The following is a 24,179-nucleotide window of genomic DNA, read 5'->3' as shown; positions in this document are numbered from 1 at the left end:
AACTTCTAACATTCCACGCTCCGACTCGCAGAATGTCGGTATCCATATTCCTGATGATCGCCCCCTCTGGTGTAGTCCCTGCCCGGAGATCCGAATGGGGGACTAGTTTACCTTCGGAATATTTTACCCGGGAGGAAGCCATCATCAGTACATCATTCATACAGAGAGAGCTCCATGTCCTCAGGAGTGAGTTACGGCTGTAGTTTCCCGTTGCTTTCAGCCGTGTAGCAGTATCAACACAGCTAAGCCATGCTGAGTATTTTTAAAAGGCCGTATCAGTCAATCATCTAGACTGCCGCCCTTGCAACTACCGAAAGGCTGCTACTGCCCTTTCGATGAACCATTCGTTAGTCTGGTCTCTCAACAGATACCCATCTGATATGGTTGCACCTGTGGCTCGGCTATCTGCATCATTGGGACACGCAAGCCTGCCCACCACGGCAAGGTCACATGGTTCGCAGAGGAGGACCTTCAGGTATTTAACAGAATAATGTTGGATATGTAGAGCTATTCCCAGGAGCTCCAATGTGGATATCAACACGGCGCGGCATGTTCAGCTGCCGACAACTACCGATAATTGTGATTAATTATGTACGGACCGGTTATAATAGGTACTGAGTGACAGTGAATTAGATATTTCTAATGATTAATGCTAACGCTAAACGGGGAGAAGGCGTAAATGGAAATACTTGCATATTTGAAAACAATGAGTACACGAATGGCACAAAAGACATAAATGGGGCCACAAACGGTATTGCTTTGAAAGGTATCACAATGTACAGACTACTAAGCAACCTAGTGAGTACATGTTCCAAGTTTGAGATCGATATCTTGAATACTTTTCGAGTCACAGTAGTTTGAGTGCAGCAGTGTAGTTTACTTCTTGAAGGCTTGAGCTATCCGGTCTACATGGGGTAGCAGCCTCCGTTTGGTGCCCGTTGTCAGTGTGTTAATTGTCTCTCCAGAATTTTCTCATAAATTTTGCACAGTGGCATGTAAAAGATATCCCACTGTATACACCCCACTAGTATTTATATAAAGGAAATGGTAGTGATGATAATGATAATATTTTATCAGTTTTAATTTTTTAGAAGATAATTTTATTAATATTTTTTCCAGAACATTTAGTGACTCTCAGTTTATCTTTATTTTCAGCCATACACTGTGAAAACTTGCAAAAACTTCAACCTTTCTTTGAAGAAGAGGAATCCTTTCGAATTGACGAATCAAAGAAACCAAGGGGTAAGAAGAAAACATCGTCGTCATATGATAGCCTTCCTCCGCCTGAGCCTGTTTCAATTCAGTCTCTCGAGATTGATTAGATGCCTTAGCTGTTTATGTTATGTATCTTATGGTTGTAATAAATTTTTATTTCTGTGTGTGTATTTACTAAAATTACATCCTATTGTTTGTACAAGTACAAGTGTAGTGTCGAAGATTGGTATAAAATGAAAACAGATGTGGATTAGTGAGGCACTTCCGAAATCCTGCAAACTTTTGACTGTGGTGGATTGCTGGAGAAGTTCAACCTTCCTGGTATCTAATCACACATTTATTTAAATACCTTTAAATATGTGATTCTACCTTGTCAATACTATTAACAGTCTTTATTATGTTACTAATGGCCGTTCATGTTTTGAGAACTTAGAGTGTTCTCTTCTTCACAGACATAATAATCAACAACATTCTCTTTGACTCACAAAATCACAATTCTTAATTTATGCTCGGTACATTAAAATTATAATTATAAACATTTATTTTTTATTTATTTATAATGAATCAGAAGCAGAGTTACATATAAAGATGTACAAAAAATGTCTATAGAAAATAAATAAAAATAAACTGTGCATCAAAGGTTCATATTGTGGTACACCAGAAATTCAGGTAGTCATACATGTTTCAACTCGTTTGAGCCATCTTCAGTGAAAAAAGATTAAAGTTTTTTCATAATTGATGCTAAAAAGTGTGTTAAAACAAAACGAAGAAAAGAATGAAAACAAGTGAGACATGACAGAATTGAAACAATAAGTGATTATGGCGAGGTTGTGGACCTCTCCGTCTAAAACGTGCAGTGTGTTACAGTTAAAAAATGAGGACGAATTCACTGTGCTAAAATTTAAAATGACGGTCTGTCTTTGTTGAATCACCATTACCGCTTAACTATTACTGATGACCAATGTGCTCTTGGCAAGCACTTTTTGTTGAAATAGCAATGTTGGTGACATGGCCTTCCCTTTTGATCCTAAGTTTTTGTTGGTGGAAATGCTCAAGCTTTTTCAAGTCACATCAGTAAAGGGTCCAAGTTTCACAACCGTACAGCATTGTTGTGATGGCAACAGCGTGGTACACCATGAGTTTCGTCTTCACAGTCAGGTCTTTGTTCATGAACACTTGGTGTGGTAGTTGTCCAAATGCTGCTTGGGCAGCACCAATTCTCTTCTCCACATCTCGCTCACATCACGGTCAGGTCTTTGTTCATGAACACTCGGTGTGGTAGTTGTCCAAATGCTGCTCGGGCAGCACCAATTCTCTTCTCCACATCTCGCTCACAGTTGCAGCACACAGTTAGGATACTAGTCAAGTATGAAAAGTGGTCAATTTTTGGAAATGAAACAGTCTCTCACAGTGCATTGGCACTGCCGGTGGCTCCAAGTAGCCTATGCAGTGGCCGCCTCGGTATGCACTAGCCATGTATCTTGGTAGGTGTGCTATTTACCAACTGGTGAACCCAACTTAGCACACTGGGGCGAAACGCTGGCAACCAAGAATGAGTTAGCTGGAAAATTGATAATGTCCAATAACGGACCATTATGTTGGTATTATAAATGTACTCATTCAGGACAAATATTTCAGGTTCCCTATGGGAATCAACATCTATATAATAAGTGGCATGTTCCGAGCTGTCAGTGGAGAGATGGCGTGGAATGATATTAGTAGATGAATAAGTTTGAGTGGTGTCTTTAAAAGTAGGAAAGATCACAATATGAAGATAAAGTTGGAATTCAAGAGGACAAATTGGTGCAAATATTCATTTATAGGAAGGGGAGTTAGGGATTAGAATAATGTACCAAGGGAGATGTTCAATAAATTTCCAATTTCTTTGAAATAAATGATTTAAGAAAAGGCTGGGAAAACAACAGGTAGGGAATCTGCCACCTGGGTAACTGCCCTAAATGCAGATCAGGATTGGATTGATTTTTTTTTTACTAGGGGCTTTACGTCGCACCGACACAGATAGGTCTTATGGCGACGATGGGATAGGTAAGGCCTAGGAGTTGGAAGGAAGCGGCCGTGGCCTTAATTAAGGTACAGCCCCAGCATTTGCCTGGTGTGAAAATGGGAAACCACGGAAAACCATTTTCAGGGCTGCCGATAGTGGGATTCGAACCTACTATCTCCCGGATGCAAGCTCACAGCCGCGCGCCTCTACACGCACGGCCAACTCGCCCGGTGGATTGATTGATTGATTGATGCCATGCCTATAAGAAACTACATTATTAATTCTTATACGCACAGCGAGCCGATCTATCAGCTTGAGTAGTATTGCTTAAAACACTCAGCGTGCCGATCTATCGGCTCTGTGTTTAGGTGGCTGTATTAATACCTAAATGGACTCCCAGATGTCAGGGAAAGACAGCAACAGTACCTTTTGGATTTAGTTTACACTTGTCTCAAGAGATAGAGACACTAAGCTCATCTTTTTGAAACAAATTAAGTTATCAAACTGCGTATGTCTATCGCATGGTGAGTTCAAGTGTGCTGCTTGCGAGTATGGTCTTCTTTCAACTTCAAACTATGTGTTTTCTTTCATTGTATATTTTCCATTTTAATAGTGGTTTATTGTTTGTTATATTTTGTTTATATTCAATATTTATCGGTGTTATCAAGTGAAGATTAGTTTGATATTCCGTGTCATCAGGTTTTCGTGCCACGAGTAGGCCTAATTTTTTTAAATTGCTGGCCATTGGATTATTCAGATGCTTTAGATGATGAAAGTGACCTTATAGCCGATAATGATTCCGATTTTAGTCCGAATCATTGGCTGAATGGTCAGCGTCGAGGCCTTCGGTTCAGAGGGTCCCGGGTACAATTCCCGGCCGGGTTGGGGATTTTAATTGCTTTTGATTACTTATTCTGACCTGGGGACTGGGTGTTTGTGTTTTTCCCAACACACTACACTACCAACCACCACAGCAACACGCGACTGATTACATCCCTTCATATAAGGGTGGCGTCAGGAAGGGCACCCGGCCATAAAACAGAGCCAAATCCACATGTGCGACACAGTTCGCACCCGCGACTCCACAGACATGGGAAAAGCGGTATAAAAAGAAGAAGAAGAGTGATTTAGATTTTACAGATAGTGATGATAGGAGAATGTTTTCCAAAACATAAATGCGAACTCCAGAAGGTACGCGTACAGTTCTTTATGTCAGGTGCTATAACTCATGGCTAAATAAGAATACAAAAAACAAAATTATATCATGTTATACAAAATAAAATGCTCTTATTTTCAGAATGACTGATAAACAATATTACTAAAAACAGATTAGTTTTTAGTATTTGAAAACTGATTTTTATTTTTTGTAATATATTTTCAAAATTTCAAATTTTTTTTGTAGTGAAATAAGCCATGAACAACTGTGGGATATTTTTTTCCTAAAACTATATTGAATAGTGTACAGTTGTGATTTTTTTCAATTTTGTACCTGGGGATTCCTTTACACGGCAATTTCTTTACATTTTAACATGCATAATCATGAAAAATTGTCTGAGTTTTTTGGGCTTGACTGGTGAAAATAGCCTGAGAGCAAAAGGGTTAAATGAGGAATAAATAGTACATATTCTTATTCTTTGTTTAATACCGTAGGTTTTTTTACAGCTTTGTTATAGTGTAATATTTATTTTGAAATTGTGTGTTTGGCAGACTGGAAAGCTTTTAAGTTGCATTTAAGGCTAAAACTTGGCATCAGATAGTATTGTATAGTTTTTTCTTTGACTTTTCTGCCAGAGTTAATTATTTACATGTGACTATAGCACATGATGCAACAGTATATAAATATATATAAAGACAGGAACACTAAAGGAAATACATAATAGGATAAATACAGAATGATTTATATACATAATAAGACAAATACAGAATGATTTATATAAACTGGGTGGTTTTCAAAACTACCCCATTTCCGACTGATAGTAGATAGGAAGATGCACGTGCTTTCTAAATGTGAAGAGACTCTGGGAGAATCAGTTACCCACATTTGCTAACAATACATTAGCAAGTTATTCTTTGTTAGTTTGCCAGACTTCAACATCACCATCTCAGATACACCTCTGGAACAAGCACTAGGTGTATGCATAAGTCTTTTCCGGTTTCACTAAGTGAACAGTACGCAGCATGTGAATTTGACATGTACGTCAGTTTATTCATCTGACATTCACCTACCAACACACACAAGTTGAATCCACCAAACGCTAGCATCTGTGTTGCATCGTTCAGTGATCATGTCGACGTTTGTGCCTGAAAAAGAACATTTGCATGCATAGCTTTTCTCATTTAATCAAAAGAAAAAAGCTGTGGAAAGTTATTGTTTGCTGGTAGAAACATATGGTGAACATGCTCCATCGATTAGAACATGAGAGACAAGGTTTCGACAATTTAAACGTGGTGATTTCAATGTGAAAGGCAGTGCGCACTCTGGTAGACCACAAAAGTGCGAAGACAAGAAACTGCAGGTGTTATGGATGATGACTCAACTCAACTGCAATTGGCACAAGCATAAAATGTGTCACATGAAACAATCAGCAGATGTTTACGAGCAATGGGGAAGACAGTAAATTTTGTAAAATGGTCCCACACCATTTGAATGAATGGCAAATAGGAAACCGCAAGTCACAGTAAGCAGCGTATGAATTTGACACATACGTCATTTTAAATCACGCATTGATCGAAAGATGACCGGAATGGGCCGGAAGACATGGCAAAGTGATTTTTTTTACACGACAATGTGCCGTCTCACACAGCAAAACCAGTGAAAGACACCTTGAAATCGCTTGGATGGGACGTCCTTCTGCACCCTCTGTACTCCCCGATCTGGCGTCATCTATCACCTCCTTGCATCAATGGGGCACGCAGAGAAGCACTTCAGCAGTTCCGAGGAAGTTGAAAAATGGCTTGATGAATGGTTTGCCACAAAAACAAGCGAAGTTAGGCAAAGACATTGATTTTCTTAAACAATGCTTAACACATAACTTGTTGTTTTTGTTATATTAGTAATTAAATAACAGTGGTTCTCTTTCTCTTCTGTTCTTTAAGGGCATTTTGTAAGGATGTCAAAGTTACTGTTAAAATTAGAGTGGAAGGATTAGTAAGCTTGCATAAATCGATAGGTGTTAGGTTTATTATCACAGAGTATTATCGAATATTTCTAACGATTTGTGGTGAAGATAAGTCTCTACAATATGATACTTGTAAGGAAGCAGCTGTACAAAAAAAAAAAAAAAAAAAACTAAACTCTATGTTCTTACAAAAGATATTGTTCATGGACGAAAGCTTACTGAGATGTATTTTAGAGAGAATAGATTTAATGGCTTAAGTTCGGTCATAAAAGGGAACATACCTATTGAAGCCACAATTCATTTGTATGAAATAAATTTATTTTCAAGGTTAAGCTCACATGCCTTAGATCTAAACCCAATGGACGCGCATGTTTATCACCTTATTAACATAATTTCACCACTGTTCTTGACAGTACGTGTGAGTCATGCTGTAAGAGAGTTGAACAGAAACAGATCTCACCATAGATCGGTCTTAAGCATTTGTAAATTGATATACCAATGTTTCCTTTCTTAACAGTAGAATAAAGGAACTAATAATTCTATTAAACCAGTATTATTGTTATTAGTTCGATGTGCTTTTAATTATCTCCTGTCCAATATTCCCGTTTCAGCTACTATTTTACATTAATACATCGGAATAATGTAGTGACGTAAGATGGCAGCGGCCGCACGCTCTCGGCTTCGGAATCCTATTTCATCGTCTTTGATCTTGCTGCTCTTTCAGTCTAAAAATGTACATATCTGTGCATTATATCCTCTTTGGTCCGTTTGCCCATGTGTTGTTTTCGTACGTACTGTGCTGCACGTGTTGTGCGAAGTAAGTAGTTTGTGTATGTGTTCAAATAAAAGACCGAAGTAGATTACATTTCTAAAAGTAAGTTTGTGAAATCAATGGGTAAGAAAAGGAAATTTGAAAGAAAAAATGACGAATACGAATTCGATCCTGTTCCTAAGCATCTGCAAGTGGCACACGTCAAAAATCAGGAGAAGAGATTAATTATTATTTTGGAAGGGGCTCAGTTAGAATCGGTAAAGGTAAGTGATTTTGATATGCAAATTCCTGTATGAAGTATGTCGCTTTTGGTTGAATACCATACAATTATAATAATTTCCTTATACTTGTGTCGTCAGGGGATGCCCTAACCTCACAACATTCCTAACCTCTGAATTCACCAAATGGTGCTCTGTGAAGAGCGTTATTGTTGTTGCTGTGTAGGATTATCATTATAAAGCCCGCTTGGTGGTCATGATCGTTAAGATCTGGTTCGAGCCCTGCTGGTGGAAAGAAAAGAAAAAAAACCGTACAGAATGTTGGCCGGTAGGGTGATAAGTGGTCGTAAATAATTTCTAATAGTGGTACTTCGATACTCGGTTAGGAATATCTAGATTGGCTGTCTAAAGCCTGAGTTCCTTTGTTCATATGGAGTGACGGCCTGTGACACTGTCGATGCTGATTATACGTCGGATTTAAGTGTTAAGCCAGAAAGGAATTTCCACAGTACTTAATGGTATAATTCTGTTATCCGTTCCGCAAGGTTAATAGCATAATAGCGAAGGTTAAATGATGCTAATCTTACTTCGGGATTTCTTGTAGTGGAGAGATGTGTTCATTATCATTGCCTGGAACCAAATACAGTAGAGACAATACACGACACTTACGGATTTCGCCTTTTAAAATGGGAGACAATTCGACGGTGGCGCTCCTAGTGACTTGACCTGAACAAATCGCGCTAAATTCAAATATCAATGGAAATGTATATACGGAAGTGGATAAATAAATTACGTCTAGAAAGAAAGTGGTGTTGAGATATTAACTTCGAAGTTGCTAAAGCAATTCTGGGTAAATGAATGAAGAATTATTTAAAAGGTTATTATTCAAAGACTGAAATTAGACATATAAACAAGGTGTGAAATGGACTGCTGTGAAATGGCTTGATCTTTCATTTATGCATTACTTTTTTAGCTTTAGCATACCTGCCTGAAATCTTACGGTTGGATTTGTGTTTTTTCCTCATTTAAAAACAATGTATCATCATATTAAGACATTTATCAATAAAAATATCGGCACATTCCTTACACATATGATGCAATGAATTAACATTTAATAGCTGGACAATTTTCCTCTTAACATGAAGCCTACTAACAGAAAGAAAATCTATAAAATCCCGGCTTTAATCTGAGAAGAGGGATAAAAGAAAGAAAAGTTTGAAAATGTTGTCGATAGTGATGCTTTGAGGAATATTTACGTACAATTAGAGTAAAAATGTAACATACCCTTGGCTGTACAGTCGAGGATTTTTAAAGTCGCTGGCCTGGAAATGATCTGAACAGATCTTATAATTCTTATACAAGCGTAACGTCCCTTCTTTCTTGTACACTTTATCCAAATCGCTTCTGTGACATTTCAAAACCCACAGATCACACCTACAACAACACATCGGTATTGAAGGTTAACTGCTGCACTATACAATAAAATATGCGTATTATATTTTAAGCCCGTTAAAATATGGGTCGAGCAGGTCAGAAGATTATGAAGTACTATAAAAATCTCTGTCACTGGAAGAATATATATGCAAACACAATATTACTTACATGTTCTTGTCACGAGGGAACCTGAAGAACGAGCGCGCATTTTTCTCTACTTCGTAATTACTGCAGCCAAACACAGCACATACCTTTCCCCTCATGTTGACAGGAGATATCAAGGAATGGCACACGCTACTATTTAATTATGTCAATTCACTGAAAACGCATAAATAACACCAAAAACTTCACACAAAAATACACGTGCTCTTATGACAGAATCAGTACCGTTCAGGTCTATCCGCTAGAGTGTGCTCCAATAGCTGTCCCTCGATATCTCGCTCAGTGTCGTGTATTGTCTCTACTGTATTTGCTGGAACCCATCAACCTATGCCCAGAAATAAGAAATTCGAATTAGCAGTTTGGGGAAGATGCTCCTTTGTTATTATTCTAATAGTATGTATAGCCTAATTAATATTGCACTTGCCGTTGTCCATACCTTGTGTAGCTACCACCACTGCCATTAGCTGCCTCTCTGGATTAGTGGTAGAGTGTTTGCCTCTGGATCCCAAGATAGCTATGGGTTCATACTCATTTTTTGAAGGGCGAAAAAACTCCAACGCTCCATGTCATCTGATGTTGGAATGTAAAAGTTCTCTGGTGACACATTTGGTGTTTGCCCAACAAAATTCATTAAAACTCAGCCGTAGGTGCCTAAGAGAGATTCTCTTTACTCTGCCATCTGGTAGACCTACGTAAAACAGAACGTCGAAATAAAAGAGTAGCCAACCAAAGGCGTGAATTTAAAATGTCTGCACACAGTAGCCGAGGCCATACGATTATTATTATTATTATTATTATTGCTGCTGTTGGCAGAAATTCCATGCAGTATGATGTCATACAAATAAACACAGACAGATTTTGTTACCAACCACTGCCGAAGAAAAATAATAAAGATAACTGCAACTTTGAAACTGTCATGGTGTGCTCCCGTAACCTTACTTACCATTATATATCAGGATTTTATTGTTCTCTAACGGCTAGATTTTTGTCATTCCAGTTTGTTTGATGGTGGTAGTTGTGATTATTTTGAGGGGAAGTACAGTGTGTAGAGCTATTTGTCCGTGGTGTTAGTTTATACTCTTCTCCATGTCATCTTAGTGTTAATTTCTATATCTCCACATTATGGACATTGTTACCACCAGGGCAGAATTGAACCACTAATTTTTTTTTTTTACAGTTTGCTTTACGTTGTACCGACACTGATAGGTCTTATGGTGACGATGGAATATGAAAGGCCTTGAGTGGGAAGGAAGCGGTCGTGGCATTAATTAAGGTACAGCCCCAGCATTTGCTTGGTGTGAAATTGGGAAACCACAGAAAATCACCTTCAGGGCTACCGAAGTGAGGCTCGAGCCCACTATATACCGGATGCAAGCTCACAGCTCCGCACAGCCAACTCACCCGGTGAATTTAACTACTTCAATGCCTCTGGGCCCTAATAACTTTGCACCCCTCCCACTTCCTTAAACTTGATAAGACAAAATTGCAATTACTATTAGTTTTATGTAATGAATAAGGTAATATAGCAGAATGCCTCCGTGAAGCAATCCTGACTTTACGTCTGATCTTCGAGGATTGAATCAAGAAGGACAAGCCCACGTACATGGCATTCGTAGATCTAGAAAAGGCATTCGATAATGTTGATTGGACCAAGCTATTTACGATTCTAAAGGTGATTGGGATCAGATACCAAGAACGAAGAATTATCTACAATCCGTATAAAAATCAGTCTGCAGTGGTAAGAATCGAGGGCTTTGAAAAAGAAGCAGCAATCCAGAAAGGAGCAAGGCAAGGCTGCAGTTTGTCCCCGCTTCTTTTCAGTGTTTACATAGAACAGACAGTAAAGGAAATCAAAGAGGAATTTGGAACGGGAATAACAATTCAAGGAGAGGAAATCAAAACCTTGAGATTTGCCAATGATATTGTTATTTTATCTGATACTGCAGAAGATCTTGAGAAGCTGCTGAATGGTATGGACAAAGTCTTGGGTAAGGAGTACAAGATGAAAATAAATAAGTCCAAAACAAAAGTAATGGAGTGCACTTGAACGAAGGCAGGTGATGCAGGAAATATTAAATTAGGAAATGCTAGTTGCTTTACGTCGCACCGACACAGATAGGTCTTATGGTGACGATGGGACAGGGAAGGGCTGGGAGTGGGAAGGAAGCGGCCGTGGCCTTAATTAAGGTACAGCCCCAGCATTTTCCTGGCATGAAAATGGGAAACCACGGAAAACTATTTTCAGGGCTGCCAACAGTGGGGGTCGAACCTGCTATCTCCCGAATACTGGATACTGGCCGCACTTAAGCGACTGCAGCTATCGAGCTCAGTAATTAGGAAATGAAGTCTTAAAGGAAGTAGATGAATATTGTTACTTGGGTAGTAAAATAACTAGCGATGGCAGAAGTAAAGAGGATGTAAAATGCAGACTAGCACAAGCAAGGAAGAGCTTTCTTAAGAAAAGAAATTTGCTCACTTCAAACATTAATTAGGAAATAGAAAGATGTTTTTGAAGACTTTCGTGTGGAGCGTGACATTGTATGGAAGTAAAACATGGACGATAACCAGCTCAGAAAGAAAGATAATAGAAGCTTTTGAAATGTGGTGTTACAGAAGAATGCTGAAGGTGAGATGGATAGATCGAATCACGAATGAAGAGATACTGAATAGAATTGGTGAGAGGATATTGATTTGGCTAAATTTGACGAGAAGAAGAGATAGAATGAAATTACACATCTTAAGACACCCAGGACTTGTTTAGTTGGGGTTTGAAGGAAGTGTAGGTGGTAAGAACGGTAGGGGTAGGCCAGGGTAATCAGATTAGAGCAGATGTAGGATGTAGTAGTTATGTAGAAATGAAAAGGTTAGCACAGGAGAGGGTGGCATGGACAGCTGCATCAAACCAGTCTACGGACTGATGACTCAAGCAACAAGAAGCCTTCAAGGTAAAATATCAAACATTACGTAATTCTGTTAAATAATCATCTTCTACTGCTTTTCCCACACTTGTTGTGTCACACATGGTTTTGGCCCTGTTTTATGGCCGGATGCCGTTCCTGACACCAATTCTATTAAATAATAGTACTAATAATTCAGCTGACCTGATATGGTGAAATATAGTGGGAAGGCAGGGATGAAATGCTTTCTTAGAGTAATAAGATTAGCATGTAGTGATGGTAAGGTACCTTCAGATTGGACAAGAGCAGTAATTGCACCTATCTGTAAGCAAGTGAACAGGAAGGATTGCAACAACATTACTCAGTATACCAGGCAAAGTGTTCACTGGCATTTTGGAAGGGAGGGTGAGATCAGTGGTTGAGAGGAAGTTGGATGAAAACCAGTGTGGTTTCAGACCACAGAGCAGTTGTCAGGATCAGATTATCAGTATGTGCCAGGTAACTGAAAAATGCTTTGAGAGGAATAGACAGCTGTGTTTATGTTTCGTAGATCTAGAGAAAGCACATGACAGGGTACCAAGGGGGACTATGGGATCTTTCACCTTTGTTGTTCGTAGTTTATATGGATCATCTGCTGAAAGGTATAAAATGGCAGGGAAGGATTCAGGTAGGTGGAAATGTAAGCAGTCTGGCCTATGTTGATGACTTGGTCTTAATGGCAGATTGTGCCGAAAGCCTGCAGTCTGATATCTTGGAACTTGAAAATAGGTGTAATGAGTATGGTATGAAAATTAGCATTTCGAAGATTAAATTGATGTCAGTAGGTAAGAAATTTAGCAGAATTGAATGTCAGATCGGTGATACAAAGGTGAAACAGGTAGATAATTTCAAGCATTTAGGATGTGTATTCTCCCAGGATGGTAATATAGTAAATGAGATTGAATCAAGGTGCAGCAAAGCTAATGCAGTGAGCTCGCAGTTGCGAACAACAGTATTCTGAAAGAAGGAAGTCAGCTCCCAGACTAAACTATCTTTACATCGGTCTGTTTTCAGACCAACTTTGCTTTATGGGAGCGAAAGCTGGGTGGACTGAGGTTATGTTATTCATAAGTTAGAAGTAACAGACATGAAAGTAGTGAGAATGATTGCTGGTACAAACAGGTGGGAACAATGGCAGGAGGGTGCTCAGAATGAGGAGATAAAGGCTGAGTTAGAAATGAATTCTATGGACAAAGTTGTACGTATAAACCAGCTTTAGTGGTGGGGTCATGTGAGGCGGATGGAGGAAGATACGTTACCTAGGAGAATAATGGACTCTGTTATGGAGGATAAGAGAAGTAGAGGGAGACCAAGATGACGATAGTTAGACTCAGTTTCTAACGATTTAAAGATAGGAGGTATACTGTAGAACTATATGAGGCCACAGCACTAGTTGCAAATAGAGGATTGTGGCGACATTTAGTAAATTCACAGAGACTTGCAGACTGAATGCTGAAAGGTGTAACAGTCTATAATGATGATGTATGTATAGTTCATCTGAGGGAGGAGACGGCTGTCAACTCTGCACAATTCACTACCCCGTCTTATAAACATTAACTCTTAATCGAGATTAGAGTGCTAATTCTCATGTTCCTTTAACCGCTGATTTCCATGCTTCCAATCATTGAAGTCAGTTGTTGCAGATTGGATGTCCCTCCAAAAAGTTGACAGGGAACACAAAAACAAATCGTTGGTTGCAGGAATAAACCAGATGCTCATGTTTCATAATGTTTCTTTCAAACACTTTTGTCAGAAATCGCTAATTGTACCGATACATCTGCATAGAATTACAGAAATTGTTGTGATTCTCTTTCACTCCACTTTTAGCATAGTAGTCTAGTAATTCATATGCCAAAAATGAGGATAATCATTTCATTGAAAAATATCTTCTCTTGGTACGAAATCGTCTTCACAATTTCCACTGACAGTTCCGACAGCAGACCAATGGAAATTAAACTAAAACTGGGTGTACACTCATGAAAGTTTTCTGTGCCAGTACAATAATTTTTATTTTTGTCATTGCGTAGAAGGAAGATGTTCGAGTTATTGTTTGGAACCTGTAGAGGAACTAGTTAAATTTTGGTGTCTGAGACACAATTCTCTTTAGCCTCCTTTTCTGTTCTGCTAATCTGCGACAATGTGCGCTACTTACCACAAGAAAAGACTGGAGCCAATTGAAATATGGAACTGGAGGATAAGTTGGACTGAAATGAAGAGCAATTCCTCAGAGAGATAGGAGAAAAACGGAGTCTGGTAACTGAAATTGAAAAACTGAAAATAAAATTTATTGCTCACATTCTGCGACATGAAGAATTCCTTTGTAACGTCACTGAAGGAAGAATTGCAAGAAAAGAGGAAGAGGACGTGTCTTATTTCAGGAGCATGCTTCAGAGAATGAACTGCAAGACATACGCCAAGTTCTAGATAGACAAGGCTTAGCCTTTAGAATATGATGATGATAATGATGACCGTAATCATTTTTGACCATCCGTGTTGTGTGCATAGCACGAAAAACATTTAATAAAACTCTCACAAAATGGATAAAAATGGCCTTCACTTTCATGGACTTCTCCGGAGCTCTTGGTAATATGGGAAATAATCGGCTGTCCCGTTCCACTCAACACCACACGGTTGTCTCTAGGTGGCGTTGATTCGCCACCCGCTTGAGTAAGTTGCAGCCCAAAGTCATCTTCATACCTGTTTGCTGAACCAAAGAAACTATGTTTCAACATTGTGGTGGTATTCATGATATTACAGACAGCTTTCACATAAGCAAAATGAAAATTCCGTTATTCATGTTGGGAGCTTTCGCTTTTGAACACTACAAAAGTGCACGCATTCTAAAAACTTATTTTCAAACTATTAGAACTAAAATTTTGCCACCGTGGTCCATAAAGCCCATGCCCAAATACGGTTCTGGTCACCACCAAACCACTGCCCCGTCAATAAGTACACATTCCACAGGAATATGTACATAATAGATCATCACATTTTTTGTGGCATGAAACGTATAAATCACCAGAGCAAAACAAGAAGTGGAGTTGCCTGCTACTCCATCTCAAAATATGGCTTCATCATCACCATCATCATCATTTCCCAACTCCAGTTTCCCAGGTGTGGTGTACAAGTGCTCGCCATCTCCTTCTGTCTTCATACATCTTCTGTTCCAGTACATCCTCCCATTTGTATCCTCTCTCCACCACATGTGATCTTGCAGTCTCTATTCTACCACCCCCTACCGTATTACCGTAACACATCAACACAATACATGACATATATTCTTACCTCACTCACCTCTCTTCATAAATTGCCGTGGAAGGACTGGAATGAACTAAAACATTTCGGAGCTGGACCCGTGCGTAGATAAAAGGGGAGCGGAAGGACAGAAAGGCAAGAACCCGTGACCCCCATGAATAAAAGAATGGATCAAAAGAAAAATGGGGTTTATTATAAACACACCCAATATTAAAATGAAAACAAAAATGGGAAGCTGCATTATAAGTTACTTACATAACTGCAGAAAAATAGAACATCAAGTAGTGTCTTGTTCAGTGACCTGGTAAGTTTTGTGTTACACAGCGACAGTACACACGATCGCACAGTTTACTTCCGTATGACCACAAAAATACAAATTTGTTTCAGAAAAATAATGTGACGTGGAACACGTTATCGAAGGAATCAGAAAATGAAACCACGAAAAGGATAATGCAGTCGTACAAATGCGGACCAGGCACATATCAACAGTTAGCATCCGTGCTCCAAACGAGCGTCCACTCGATGCTAGCGCGTCACAACAACAGTGCCAAAGCACAGCCTCCCAAAGGAGCAGAAGCAAAAGAACAAGAAGATGTTGCCACAGTTACAAAAACAAAAACTAATTGCCGACAGTGGAGCAGATAACGGCCTACAAATATAAAATAGCACGCTACACATGGCCCGAACTGGCCAACTTAAATGAAAAATAAAAGTAAAAGAAAGAAAAATTAAAATTACGAGATACGGAGAGTACTATAAACCGTACACAGGCAGACAGCACATGCACGCACACACACGTATGAACAAGAAGAGAGACCCAATATAAAATCGACCCAGACCAGACCGGTATGTCAAGGTGCGATGTATATTATCCCACAGGATAGCAACGGATATCATGGACTCAAGCATGGTTCTAACACCACAGATACAATGCTGGACTGCTGCAAAAATAAGCAAGGCTGATCCAAATATAATCGTAGCAATCACAATATTCGTCGACCCGCTACCCGGGACATCCAAATTGCCTCACGTGGGCAAACATGGATTAAACCCTGTAGCGTCAAATCACACAATATACCAATGCTCAGCCATGATTCCAAACAATGTGGAAACAGAAGTGCATGGACTCAAAATCCACAAACACACAGGCCCAAACAAACAGATAGGTAAATACCACTCTCCGTTCTCATGTGTGTGCACACAAACAAAGAAAGAAAAATTAAAAACACACACAAAATTAATTAACTAAGAGCCTGCAAAGACAGGTGATAAAAGACTACCGAAATACAATCACATAGAACCGTTCTTGTAACTATGGTACATAAAATGAATGAATACCTGGGAGCAGCAATCAGGAATCTCGAAATATTTACGTCAATCAAAATAATGACTCCCAGCAGAGAGCCGAGCCTTGAAACAAGTAAATCCATGATAATAGCAATTCGTAGATCAAGAAGCACATTTTAAATTCCAGTTTGTTCATCATTTTCGATCCCTCCATTGTTGGTATCATGAGCAGATCAACTTAACACACGGAGAGCGAGAGACAGACTGTGTATAAACACAGATGGCTAGAGCCATAAGTTTCACATCACATTCGGGTATTGTTATCGCTAATGGCGACAACAACAGTCAAGGAGAAGTAGGAATAAAGGAAGTTCATCATCAAGGCAGGCTTGGTTCGGCACACTATCCAACGTTTCCTTGGTCTTCCCTGTGGTCTTTCTATAAGACTAAGGTCAAATATTTTCTGGCAGGTCTTTCCCTGTTCATTCTCATTATGTGCCCATACCACTGAAATCTGCATTTCTTTATGAATTATGACACTGGTAATGTGAACGCTTCCTTCTTCTTTTGTAGCGTTTAGTCCCGGTGTCAGCTTCAATGATGCCTACAAGACGCATGTTTTCTTTGATGCAGTTGCACCATCGGTTCTTGGGATGACTTTAGGATTGAGAACCTCCAGGATGAAATTGGAGGGTTGTATGTATCATTGAGTCTGTGCAGGGCCTCGGACGACATGACCGTACCATCTAAGTCATGCTTCTAGCATCTTCTCTGGGATAGGTGCCACTCCCAATCACCTTCGGACGTCTTAATTTTTGACATGGTCCAATCTTGTAGGGCCCAATGACCAATCTAACATTTTCCTCTCCATATATGAACGCTGTCAAACAGCATAAAAACTGGGCGAGTTGGCCGTGCGGTTAGGGGCATGAGGCTGTGAGCTTGCATCCAGGAGATAGCGGATTCAAATCCCACCGTCGGCAGCCCTTTTCCGTGGTTTCCCATTTTCACACCAGGCAAATGCTGGGGTTGTACCTTAATTAAGGCCATGGCCGCTTCCTTCCAACTCCTAGCCCTTTCCTATCCCATTGTTGCCATAAGACCTATCTGTGTCGGTGCGACGTAAAGCCGCTAGCAAAAAGAAAAAAACAGCATGGAAAAGAACTACTATTATAGCTTGCAGTTTATCAGTGCTACCAACTGGCATAAACATTAACTGCCCTAGCAGTCTGTGACCACCTGTCACTCTGAAAATGTGTCTTACATGTTACTTATAAACTTTGTGACAAATTTCACTCTCTTTGGTTTGGTAATTCTTGAGATATTTTGGTGAGGGGGAAAACTGTATGAAGCACACTCCAACTCTCTCCACTCCCACACATAGCACTGTATGATACTCGTTTGTTGCTAAGGACACAGGGTTAGAAGAAAAACTAGTTTAAAAAAAAAGTGCCTGTTTCGGTTAAAACTACCTATTTTCTTGCATTGATATTACATGGTAGAAAAAATTTAGTCTTACTTTTCATGCTAATATGCTGATGCTGTGAAACATTATTCAATGTAGGCCTGCTAGAAAGCTTGAATGGTATTGAAAATAATGTTAATAATCATATTAAATATTAGTTGTTCTTACAATATTAACACTGATCAGTCTGATGATGAAATTGAGAACGTGATGAAGGTACGTTGTGGGAAGAATGCGTCATGTTAACACGTTCCTTGCGGTTCGGGTGACTATTTGTCCCAAAGCATGTTACTTTTATCCGTCGATGCAAACTTCCCAAAATTGTGGAGTAAGTAACTACGTCCTAGTTACAAATTTCTGATAACTAATGGCAACATAGTGTTCCTATTGAAGTAAAGGATCGAGGCATACTGCTAGTTTCGATCGGCCCACCATTGACCCGAAGGAATATTTTTGCATCTTCCATTCATTGATAAAGAGATTCAACCTATTCAATACAAAAGAATATGAAATGTAGTGATTTACATTCTTATTTAATAATAAGTAGAAATGGTACCGGTTTCGAGCCTAGTCCAGGTCATCTTCAGCCGATTAAAACATGAAAAACAATGCATAGGAAAAGGAAATAAAAGATCAAGTACACTCCGGATCAGTAGAAGAGGCGATATAAAAATGAACAGGGGTAGACACTGTAAAATTCAGAAGAAGTAAAATGTAAGTCACTTAAAAGAAAACAGTGCGTAATTTTCTGAGCGGCAGTATGGCACACGCAGTGTTGGGCAAAGTCTTATAATGTTTATGAATAGCGGAGAACAGTTAAATGAGCTAGTTTTTAAACACTGTCAGGCACAAAGTCATATCATAATCGAACACATACGAAGATCCATAATCGTGCAGGAGTTGAAGATGAGTAGATCTATTGAAGTAACTTGCCAGCTCCCGGTGATCAGCGCGATATATTTAACATCAGGCACTGTGGTTTCAAACGCCAAAGTAAAATGGAGAATAGCTTGATGATCCAGTAATTTTCTTCGGTTGCGGGAAAGTAAGTATATAGATAAATATAATATAATTCAATATAATTGATATAATATGATAATAATTAACATACACCTATCATATTCCCATAAACACAGATCAATGAACGAGAAACTAACGTGTACTTCCGGGGTCATTTCTGGGTCACACACTTCTTGAATCTGATAACTGTCACAGAGGTAAATACAACGGAATGTCTCTGCAACAATAATGCACACTACAAGTGCCCCAGCATTGTTTTGGGTTTCATAGCAGGGACAAACCGAAGTGAAGTAAAATTCGTCGGTCACCGGTGAACCGAACCAATAATAACTAAAGGCAGCATCTGGTCACTGGTGGGACATTACGATGTAAAATTAAGTCATCAGAATTCACTGCCGCAGGGAACGTGTTAAACCAGGCCATGACAAATGTTTTTAAATCTAGGAGCCAGGTGATTTTTCTAGTATTAGCATTGTTAATATACTGGTGTCTAGTCTTCTGAAAAATAAAACATGGTAGTAATAGCAGTAGGTATTTTTTTTTACACTGCAATATATTACCATGAAATGAAAAGACAGCAGGACACTGAACTAAACAACTATATACAAATTTATGATACTAACCAACAATTGCAAACTTACATTTTGATACTGTTCTAAGAAACTTTTAAATTGTTAGTAGCAAAATTAATATTGTCATCAACAACACCAAATTGCACACTTCCTTTGTGTATATTAACCTGACATGTTAAAGGGTTAATAACTTAATTTAAACATTATCAGCCTGTCTAAAAACAAATATGACACAAGGAACAGCCCATACTATAGTTCTGTTACTATGAGTTTCGACTTGACAGTTAACCGGAAGTCAGATATTGGTGCCAAATTGTTACGAGTACAAGCAGCTGATTCATGACACATAACACAAATGGGAATTCTTCGTAGCAACATGCATAACTCACATAAGATGAACAATAACACATAATATATTTAGGATAAGTCTATAAGATAAAAATATATCAATAATCAGTTTAATAGCAACCCTGATTCTATTTTGATAATAAACGAGCACCGCAGGATATTTACACAAGAAGAATATTTGAGTTACTTCTATGTCGGTAATACTTTCTTGATGAGAGGTTTTCTCAACACCCAAATGTTCGTACTTAATATTAATTTTTCTCCTATTGCTGGAGCCCTGCATGGATGCGGATATCTGCTAAGTTAGTGTCTTGGTGGATGCAAACTGTATGGCAGTGTGGATAATTTCTAAATAATGTTTTATTGATTTTCACTCAGATATACTCCTATTTTTACCTGTGGTTACCTTAATTAAGGCCACGGCCGCTTCCTTCCAACTCCTAGGCCGTTCCTATCCCATCGTCGCCATAAGACCTATCTGTGTCGGTGCGACGTAAAGCCAATAGCAAAAAAAAAAAAAAAAAAAAAAAAATACCTGTGGTTAGGCCATCCTTGACATCGGTATGGGAGAATGGTGATTATATATAAAGAGCCTTGATACCATAAAGCTGTAAATTTGACCTAAGCCTAACTGGCTCCTGCCCACAATTAATGGAAGGAAGGAACAAAGTTCAATACATCGGTAGTTGTCACAAGAGAAAATCCCTCATAAACCTGTGACTGTAAGGGTTCTGGTGCCAGTGCCAGGTACCAGGCCTATTGCATTGTGTTAACAGATCTATCAGTTTCATTACCTTGGGTGTAATATACTGTAAGTAAATATTTACAATATCCACGGATAGCAATTCGTGGATGCGGTTAAACATTCGCGGATGAAGGAAATGCGGAGCGGGTGCGGATAGTATTTTGTATATCCGCACAGGGCTCTACCTATTGCTTATATAATGCGGCCTTATTATCATTTCAGAAGGTAATAACATTAATATCAAAACAGGAATCGCACGGAATGCCAAGGCGCTGTGTATTATTACATGTGCTTTGCAATAGTTTAGCAACACCAAACTGGGAATGAAGCATCTAAAGATTATACTCGGCTCGAAAATTAAGGCGCCAAAGAAAGAATTTTAGGTGACGTGGCGCCCGGGATTTGTCATGCCCTATGTTAAGACTGTCTCGCCTTCACAGATGATGTCTTTTTGGTATCAGACAACTTCCATATAGCAAAGAAACAGGTGCAAGAACTACAAAAGGTTCTGGCCAAAACAGGATTAAGAATTTCCTTTGAAAAAAAAACAGTATTCATAGACTCTGACAAAGCAGATGACACAGACAGAATTGTAACTCGATTTTGGGACATCCATCTTGTTCATAATTTTAAATATCTGGGAGAAATTCTCACTCCTGATGGAAATGAAAAGGAGGCATTAAAGGAGAAGGAGAGGAGGATGGAGATGGCCTTCAGAGTGTGACACAACTCTTACAAGTCCAAGTCCATCTCCATTAAAGCCAAATTAAAACATTTCTACCGAGCAAGTTGGCCGTGAGGTTAGGGATGCACATCTGTGAGCTTGCAATCGGGGGATAGTGGGTTCGAACTCCATTGTCGCCAGCCCTGAAGATGGTCTTTCATGGTTTTACATTTTCACACCAGGCTGTACCTTAACTAAGCCCATGGCCACTTTCTTCCTACTACTAGTCTTTTCCTCCAATTTCATTGTCACCATAAGACCTTCTGTGTTGGTGTGGCGTAAAGCAGATTGTAAAATATTTAAGAAAACGTTACTGCACAGTGCCTTTATGGAGCAGAAACACTGACAAGGGTGTCAGACTCAGGCCTTGAAAGAAAATTCCTTTGAAAAATCTTGGGTCCAAAGAAGTGGCAAAATGATAAACATACTTTCCGGTTGAGATTGAACCAAGAACTCTATAAAACCTTCCACAAAGTTATGATGATGGAGATTGACCTGTATGATTCAGTGAGTCCTGTGTGTGGCTGAAGCAATTTGTTTAGGTATTTAACCAGAGCATACGTAGGAGAAGCTATTGCACTAACCTTAGGTCTGAGGGGAACGCCTTTATGGATCATACTTTAGGGACGCTCTGTATTTCGTCAGCATCTTGTCAACCATAACTAGACAGCGGAAGTTTAGGCTCTAAAAGGTAATGTTTTAGGCACCTAAAATAGGCTATATTTAGGCACTAAAATCAATAATAGGCAGATATTTATAACTGAGCATAATCAAGAAAACATTAAACCTCTGTCGAGTAATCGGGGAATTCAGATAGCCACTGTCGAATTAATGATACTTCAGATGATTTTATTTTCGGCATTAAAATTCAAGGGAACACAGTACATACGTACCAGATGTGCAGCTGTTGTTTTAGTAAAAGGTGAAATTCCAAGATTTGAGAAGGTTATATTTATAAAGGTAAAGAGATTGGGACGTTCGCATTGTGTCACTAATTGCTGGGCTTTCCAAATCTGGGAAGGAGGAAGGGGTTGCTAACTGTCCTTGCAGTGTATTATACAGGCTCGTAAGAATCATAGTTGACCTTTAAGTTACATGATCTTTTAAAGTAATGGCACACTAGACCATTATTATGAATAGTGTAAAATATCAAAATTAAAATGGAAATTCAAATCTAATGAAGGAAAAACTATTCAAACTGGAAAGTTGGCACTAAAAATAGACTTAGAATGGAAAATAGGCGTTAACATACTTGCTAACATAGGTGCTAACATCAAATTAGGCATATTTAGGCATTATAAAACTGCTTTAAATAGACTTAATTGTTCATGAAACATGTAAATTTAAAAGGTGACGCATGTATATGTTAAGGAAAAATATAGGCATTTGCCTAAAATTTGCTGTCTAACCATAACCCTTCAACCTGATGCACTTTTGGTGAGTTTCGATGCAGAGTCCTTTTTCACAAAAGTGCCAATTGACTCGGTCATATCTCTCATTGAGCATCAGTTCCCTGAGGACATTACGAACAGACAGGGCCATGGGAAGTCCACTTTCACCCGTAGTGGCTAATTTCTTTATGGGGCATTTTGAGGGGGAGGTGCTGAGAAACTTGATTTGTTTCTAAACTACCTAAATCAGCAACATCCCTCAAGTAAATTCACTGTGGAGATGTAGTCGGACGGATGCCTTCCTTTCTTGGATGTTCTAATAAGAAACCAGACAGCTTCTTAGGACATACCGTCTATCGTAAGCCTACTGACACAAATCGCTGTCTTCATGCAGAGTCTCACCACCATCCAGCACAAAAACAAGGCATTCTCATGACACTCACCAAGAGGGTGATGCAAATTTGTGAGCCATGAAATATCCAGGAAGAGATGGACACACTCAAAGTCACATTCCAGGGTAATGGTTACAGCGATGTGCAGATTCATAAAACCCTGCATCCCAGAGGGACCAAGCAAAGCTCACAAAAAAGAAGTGAAGGGAACTGCCTACCTGCCTTACATTCACAACACCACGGATTGAATTGCCAAGGTCGTCCGCAAACACAATATAAAAACTGTATTTGGCACGTCACTAAAATATTGCCCACTTCTAGATAAAACAGTTCTAGATAAAGCAGTTCTAGATAAAACCAAGGAAAAATTGTCCCCACTTTTACATCCTGTGATATGCGAAATTTCCTGCACTTGCAGCAAGGTATACATTGGCAAAACATGCCGCTCCATTGGTACTCCTATCAAGGAACACGAACGAAATATTCATCTCAACCATCAGACAAATCATCAATAGCCGAGCACACCCTATCGTCGGGTCATGATGTCGTGTTCGAAGATACTTGAGCTCTTACCCACACTAGACGCTATAGGTCTAGGATTGTATGGGAAGCTGTGGAAATCCATAGAACTCCTAACAATTTCAACAGGCTATCAATTAAGGAATATATGGTTGCCAGGCATTAAGGATTTACGTAGGTAGTTTCCCTTTCCTGTCCCTTCACTATCATTATCTCATTTCGTACGTTCCTCAGATGTTTCATTCCATGCTTGTGTCAGTGTCATAATGTGTGTACACCTGTTATGTGACCCCCCCCCCCCCTCCCCTTCTCAGACTGATTCTGATGGTGCCGTCAGCTTCCATGTCAAATGCTAGCGCCGTACCGCGTACGGTGAACCATCTGGTGACGAATGAATGTACCTCTTCTATTAGTAACGTCTAAATTGAAATCTTCATTTTTGGAGAAGTCTTCCTCGTGAAGAGTCAAGATTTTCTTCTGAAGACGCAGAGCCAAGTTCTCTGCGAAACGCAAAAAAATTTCACCTTATTTTCTTGATACGTCATAAGCTCAAAAAGCCTGTATTATGTCTATACGTACAGGCCGTGAAATGATCACTGG

At 39.2% G+C, this 24,179-nt stretch overlaps 2 protein-coding genes across 5 annotated transcripts in view; both read left to right on the top strand.

The window, feature by feature from the left end:
* The window catches only part of LOC136886245 (alpha-tocopherol transfer protein-like), a 58,316-nt gene extending 56,559 nt beyond the window's left edge, over positions 1 to 1,757 (top strand). For all 4 annotated transcript variants that reach the window (XM_067158978.2, XM_067158977.2, XM_068230606.1 and 1 more), the window contains exon 6: positions 1,156 to 1,757. In XM_067158978.2, the coding sequence (XP_067015079.2) occupies positions 1,156 to 1,322 (167 nt within the window). In that variant the 3' untranslated portion in view covers positions 1,323 to 1,757. The remainder of the gene's footprint in view (positions 1 to 1,155) is intronic.
* A 5,354-nt stretch (positions 1,758 to 7,111) lies between these two features.
* The window catches only part of LOC136885900 (ribosomal RNA small subunit methyltransferase NEP1), a 65,095-nt gene continuing 48,027 nt past the window's right edge, over positions 7,112 to 24,179 (top strand). Inside the window, exon 1 of the mRNA XM_067158590.2 lies at positions 7,112 to 7,374. Coding sequence (XP_067014691.2) covers positions 7,231 to 7,374 — 144 coding nt within the window. The 5' untranslated portion in view covers positions 7,112 to 7,230. The remainder of the gene's footprint in view (positions 7,375 to 24,179) is intronic.

Source organism: Anabrus simplex, chromosome X, assembly GCF_040414725.1.
Source record: "Anabrus simplex isolate iqAnaSimp1 chromosome X, ASM4041472v1, whole genome shotgun sequence".
Taxonomy (NCBI): domain Eukaryota; kingdom Metazoa; phylum Arthropoda; class Insecta; order Orthoptera; family Tettigoniidae; genus Anabrus; species Anabrus simplex.
The sequence above is the reverse complement of the archived record's forward strand: the minus strand, read 5'-3'. Positions and strand labels throughout refer to the sequence as shown.